Source organism: Neovison vison, chromosome 1 (genome assembly GCF_020171115.1).
Source record: "Neovison vison isolate M4711 chromosome 1, ASM_NN_V1, whole genome shotgun sequence".
NCBI classification, from domain to species: Eukaryota; Metazoa; Chordata; class Mammalia; order Carnivora; family Mustelidae; genus Neogale; species Neogale vison.
Genome location: NC_058091.1, coordinates 122,737,832 through 122,744,190, shown reverse-complemented (window position 1 = coordinate 122,744,190; position 6,359 = coordinate 122,737,832). Strand labels below are relative to the sequence as shown.

Here is a 6,359-nt window from a genome sequence, read left to right as displayed (position 1 = left end):
GGCAGAGTTCTGGGCTTCAAGACACTTTCTAATTTTGGTCTTTAGTCCCACAGGGAGATGGAGATCCCAGGAGAGGTTCTTGACTGAAGCCCCAGGAAACCCCCAATGCCCAGAAGTGTGGATGGAGACAGAGCCCCCAGTGTTGATTGTGAGGAATAAATTAAAATGGCAAACCTTCATGATAACAACTTGGCTCATTTTTTTTTTTTTTTAGATTTTATTATTAAGTTAACTCTATACCCAATATGGGGCTCGAGCTCACGACCTGGAGAAAATCAAGAGTCTCAGGTAACCCTTGCGCATTTCTTATGTAAGGGAAGATACTGAGGGTTTGCTGAAGAAAGAAGGAGAAAGCAGCATAATGGAAACCATGTTGCAAAAGTGTAAATTGCTCCCTGATCATTACCAGGATCTTGATGATTTCATAAAATAACTGGGTGTATAAAGCAGAGCAAATATGCCCTTGTTATAAGCCAGAAATTTCAACCACAGAGAAAGAAAGGTGCATACCAAAAGGCAGCACAGGGGTGCAGAAGTCAAGACTAGTATCAGGAAAACTAGTTGGAGTCTACTACAACTGTCTCAATGAGAGGTGATGAAAGTTTGAATTAAGACAACCACGAAAGGGCAGGCGGGATCAGAAGGGAGACAGACTTCAGGGTAGGAAGGACAGACATAAGGTTGAGGAGAGGAAGAATGACTGGAGAGAACATCACTGCCAGTGGCCTGACTCCAAGGCCTATGTTCTTTTCTGAGATATCATGTTGCCCGGTCGTAGAATGACAACCCCACTTTTAGTCCAACTCTTTCATTTTGTAGCAAAAAGAGGAAATTAAAACCCAGGAAATGGAAACTCTCGTCTACGGCGGAACTGCAAGAGTGTGGAAGAGCATGCGCAGAAGCCATGTTTCTTCCCAGATCCAAACTCCTCCCATGGGTTCACCTGAGAACTTGCAGCTAGAACCACCTGAGGGGCCTTTCCAAACACACGCAATGTATATGATTGCAGCCATCCTAAAGGGTATGCTGTGCCATAAAGCCTTTCCACAGCATAGGTTTATTAACGATTTTGATCTCCCCTACGCCAAACTTTGCATAAAATCCTAAGTTCCTTAATCACGATGCTTTCATCCAAAGAGAATTTTAGAATGGTTACAGAAGGAATACTCTGTCATTTTAACAATTTCGCCAACTAATAAGGTAAAAATTAAATTTTATTTTAATTTTTTCATTATTGGTGAAGTTGGAATTTTTTTACTGTGATTTTTAATTAGTTATGGCTTCCCTGCTCTGAACTGTTTGTGTCCAAATTTCTCACACAGTACAGTAAAAAAATAAAAAGAGTTATTGAGTGCTTTCTATGTGTTGGTTACAGTCTAAGAGCTTCCCATGTAGTAAGTCAGTTAGTCCTGACCCACCAGGAAGCAGGTACAAGTGTCTCAGTTTATGAAGGACACAGAAACAAGAAAAAATCAAGTATCTTGTCCCAGGTCATACACAGAAAGTCTGGATTCAAAGCCTGTGCAAATTAGAAAGTGACCAGTATTTCCCTAATTTATTTGTTTGCCTTTTTCCTGTATTAATACAATAATTGCATTTTTATGGTTAAATCTATCAGTCCACTCCTTTGTTTTGTTGGCCTTTTTTCTTTTCCAGTCAGCTTAGATCATCCTCTTCTTTTCAGAGATTAGAAAATACTTGGATTTTTTTTCTGTATCAAATGATATTTTTGTTTCCACTGTCTTAATAGTGGCACCTTTCTGCTAGGTTTTATTTCATAATTGCTTGTTTTTTAATGAACATTATATGTTCAGTCAGCTCTCTGAGGATACTGAAGTCTCTTTCTGGTCGCTCTTTTCACTTCATTTGGCAGGAATCTGTCTCTAGAGTGTTGGTGCTGTTGGCTGTCTTTCTCAGTGTGAGTTTCTGTGTAGTTTGGAACTCAGCCTCCAGGTTCATTTCCTGTCCCCCCCCCCCCCGTCTCCCTTCTCTATTCCTCGTTCTTCCTATCCAGTGACTGAGTAGTTGCCTTCCCTGGGGAACTGGGGCACATCCAGAATAAGGTCTTTTAGGTAGCCAGAACTCCCACCCTGGTATGATCCCGGGCATGACTCAGGGCAAGAGGAGGCTGCATTAGGTATCTGTACAGACTCATTTGGGTATCCAGGGACCTCCTTATCTGTCTATTTTCTTGAAGAGTGTCGGGAGTGGCCAGACAGGGCTCCTGGAGTTTTGATCAGTGAATGTGGACTCTGGTCCCTCACCTCAAGTGGGCAGTTAAATTCCTTCTCATTGCTTGGCAGGTCTTGAATTCCTAGTTGACCTTGAGGGTTCTAGACTCAGAGCTCAACGGACCACAGCTTCAGCTCTGTTCGTTTTTTGTGTGTACATTCCATCTCTGAGAATATCTATGGGGATGTTCTCCCCTTGTTGAACATGGGTTTTTAAAATTTTCTCCAATATTTTATCTATCATTGCTCTGCATTGGAAGCCTCTGGGCTAAATCTTCTGTTTCCCTCATGTCTTTTGTACACTCGTTAATTGTGGCTTTATTCTACATGGTGGGGGCTACTCTAACAAGTTCCTCCAAGCATATTCTGCTAACTTCCTCAAGGCTGGCTCAGGTAGGAGGCGCTATAGCAGTCACCTGAGATGGGGCTGGGGGAGGTGGGGCTGTCCCCAACCCAACTCCAGGATGCACGAATGGAGCCCTGGGATGGCAGCTTTAGGACAGGAGAAAAGTTTCTGCTTGGGGTTCCATGCCAACATTTCATTCAGGGTCTCAAGCCAGGCTGGATCCAGTACCAGGGTGTGTATGAGAGCAAGCACTGGAAGCTGAAGACGCTCCCTGGATGGACAACCGGAGGTGTCATATGTCACGGGTGTGTGTGATGGTAGGGTACATCAGGATATTATGTAGCTGTGTCCTTGGGGCCCAGGGAATAAATCACCCAATATTCCAGATCAACCCTGGTCTGGGTGAGCAGGGGATTTCTAGTTGCTTCCAGATGAAGGCAGGATTTTACGTAGTTTCCCTTTTCCTGCTGCCCCAGTTTTGTCTGTGACAGGGAATGGGACCTAAACATAGAACCGCATCAGCCTCCTCTGCAGTATAAACAGACCCAGGCTCCTGCTGCAGTCCCTTCTTGGCTGTGAATTGAGGGGCAGTAAGGAGCAGCGTCTGCCCCACCCCGAGGCCCTGGCTGCCCTTGCCACTAGCAGTCTGCGCTCAGGACGGGTGGGGCTGAGGAGCAGACGTGGATTCGCTTCCCCAGCACCAGACACACTGGGCTACCTGCGTGTCCAGACTGGGCAGCAGTGCAAGTTTGTCCCAGAAATCCAGTTCTTCCTGGAACTGAGTGTCACTTCAGGACAGAGAATGCCAGGAGTCAACTTGGCCCTGGAGCAACTGAAACTCTTCCAGTCTTGCCTGAGAAGGCAGATCGCTGGGCTTGGGCCGTGGGCCTGAGCTGAGATTACAGTTGCGTGAGGATCTGCTGGAAGCCCCACCAGGGGGCGCCCTCCCCGCGTCTTGAGGTGGTGGGTATCCGCGAAGCGGCCCCGGGATTTGTGTGCGTGCGAATTGGATTTCCTTTTTCTAGGACACACACTGAACCATGCCTCCATTTTCCTAGTCTATGGATTCGACTTGACCTGCCACCGTGGTTCAGGTTTTGCCGTGCTATGGATGGAGCTCTTTTTTTTTTTAAAAGATTTTATTTATTTGAAAGTGTGGGAGCAGGAGAGGGGAGGAGGTCAGAGGGAGAAGTAGACTCCCTATGGAGGTGGGAGCCCGATGCAGGACTTGATGTGGGACTTGATGCGGGATTCAATGCAGGACTGGATCCCGCAACTCCAGGATCATGACCAGGGCCGAAGGCAGTTACTTAACCAACTGAGCCACCCAGGAGCTCCGGATGGAGTGGTTCTAATGTACTACACTGCAGGTGCGTAGGGAGAGAAACCAGGGTGCTGTGTCTTCACTCCCACTGCACTCTGTAACCAAGGTCCTGACGATGTCCTGAAGCTCCACAGGCCCCGGCGGAGGGAGGTGGACCCCATGGTGTCCACTGCTCTCAGGCAGACATTCCCACTAGCATGGAGAGTGCTAGCCACCACCAACTCTCCCTTTCTGCTCTTTCTCTGTGCTCTAGAGACCCCGGAGGGGGGTGATACAGTGCCAGGAGTACTCAGGGAAGACACTGCCTGAATGAGGAGGCTGTGGCCACATCCAAGGAAGGGACGTGGCTCACCGGGCCTCAGGTTTGCAGAAGAGGGACTGGGGCAGAGAGTGGGGTGAGGCATGGCAGAGAGGCTGAGTAGGCAAGGCAGGGACCACCTTTTCAGCTTTAACTGCAGGAATACCTGTGTGCTCTCGCTCCTTGTAAAGCCCCACAAACTCTCCTGCCTGGATCAAAACATGGGAGTTGTACTATTAGACGCAGTGAAGCAAGTCAGAGGGAATTTCAGGGTCACAGGTTTGTCATTCTCTGGTGCAGGCTGAGAAAATGCCAAGCTCTGCCAGGAAACATACCATGTTCCTCCTAGTGCAGCCCCCATTGCAGGTAAGAGACCAGAGGAAGGAGGGATCTAAATGAAGAAAGGGTGAGAGACAGGGACTGCTGATCCCTCTGTGGCTCATGAGTTTTAAATAGTAGACCTCTGAGGGAAATGAAAGGCAAAAGCCCAGGACTTAGGGGAAGGGGGGACTAAGAGCGGCACTAAGTCCCCCTCGGACTGGAGGGGCAGATGGAACTGAGGGATGTGATGAGGCTGGGGACACTTGTGGGTCCTGGAGGAATGGGTCCTTGGGCTAAGACCTGGGAAGGTGGTAGAAGTGCCGGAAAGGATCGTGGGACATGAGGGAGGCTCCGGTCTGGCTTCTTTGAGCCCTGGCAGGCTGAAGCCCTTGGGAAGGAAGCACAGTGCAGGGCTGCCAGCTGGGCCGGCTCTCAAATGCCTCAGACTGGTGCCCTGGCCTCAGCCAGAGGTAAGAGGACCAGAGACTGGCCTACTAGGGAACATGCTGCAGCCCAAACCAGAAACAGCCCAAATATCCTTCCACAAGAAAAAAGAAAAATTATATCAGCTTCATGCAGTAGGATGCTTCTCAGGGATGAAGGTGAATCATCTCACATCTCCCTGTGACAGCACAGGTGAGTCTCCATACAGCTTAGTGAGAGAAGCTGGCCATAAAAAGGCCCCTATGGTCAGGCTCCATTTATATAAAGCTCAAGTCCAGGCAAGACTATAGAAGTCAGGAGAGTGGTTACCCTTTGGGGAGGGTAGTGACTAAAAGGGGACATGAGGGAGGCCCCTGGCATCCTGGGAATGTTCTGTTCCTTAATCTCAGTGCTGGTTGCATGATGTGCTCAGTGTGTGAAAGTTCACTGTGCTGGACACTTACAATTGTGTGCTTTTCTGTAGGATCTTATATTTCTGTAAATCATTTTTAAAATTTGCATTTATTCTGTGCAAATTTACTCTCGGGCCATAAGTTTTTGTTTCTTCAGTTTCTTCTGGGATATCTTTTTCTTCTGTGCAACCTCCTCTTCTGGTTTAGGAACAATCTGCTCTTTTTCAGTAAGGATCATCTCAATGTGGCAGGGAGAGCTCATGTATGGGTTAATGCGACCATGAGCCCTGTAAGGCCTATGCCGCATCTTGGGGGCTTTGTTCACCTGAATGTGCTCAATGACCAGAGAATCGACATCTAAACCCTTAAGTTCAGTATTACTCTCTGCGTTTTTAAGCATGTGCAGTAAAAATTCAGCACTCTTCTTGGGCCACCGACCTTGTGTCCAGCCCCACTGTTTGGCCTGAGCACACCTACCAACTCCACCATTGTAGCGACGGAATGGCACACACTGCTTCTGCAAAGTGACGTCTTTCAGATACTTGGTGGCTTTTCGGATATACATACCCTTGATGGCCTGGGCAGTTTCACGTGTGTTCTTAAAGTGAACACGGAGATTTGAACCTCTTGACTTGCATGATTTCGTAGGGTTTTCCGGGTCAAGCGAATAGCGAACCATTTTCAGAGGTCACCCCAGGCCGCTGAGAGGAAGAGGACTCTGTAAATCATTTTTTAAAAAGATGTGTAAGTATTAGAAACGAATCTGCAGAATAGAGTGAGGGAAGTGAGAGTAGGCTTTTGTCATCTCTGGGCTTACTGTCCTCCGTGCCCTCCTCCTAGGATCTTTGCTCTTGTCTCCTCGAGAGGAGAGGTGGTGGAGCAGAATTCAAATCATGAAGGACTTTCCTTTTTGCTCACCCTTTTAATGGCTTCCTGTATTGATCTCATGCATTTTTCAGCTCCTGCAAAAACTGAAATGAACTAGATGGGTCTATGTTGTTGA

General features: G+C 47.6%; 1 protein-coding gene across 1 annotated transcript; it reads right to left on the bottom strand.

Annotated features, from left to right (window-relative positions):
* Positions 1–5,457: 5,457 nt before the first annotated feature.
* On the bottom strand, positions 5,458–6,066 carry LOC122900010 (60S ribosomal protein L17-like). Its single transcript, XM_044238317.1, has one exon. The coding sequence runs from the start codon at positions 6,033–6,035 to the stop codon at positions 5,481–5,483; it is 555 nt and encodes a 184-aa protein (XP_044094252.1). The 5' UTR covers positions 6,036–6,066; the 3' UTR covers positions 5,458–5,480.
* Between the last annotated feature and the right edge of the window lie 293 nt (positions 6,067–6,359).

Excerpts from the sequence above, each read along its gene's own strand:
- LOC122900010 (XM_044238317.1), bottom strand. The coding sequence starts at position 6,035 with ATGGTTCGCTATTCGCTTGACCCGGAAAACCCTACGAAATCATGCAAG.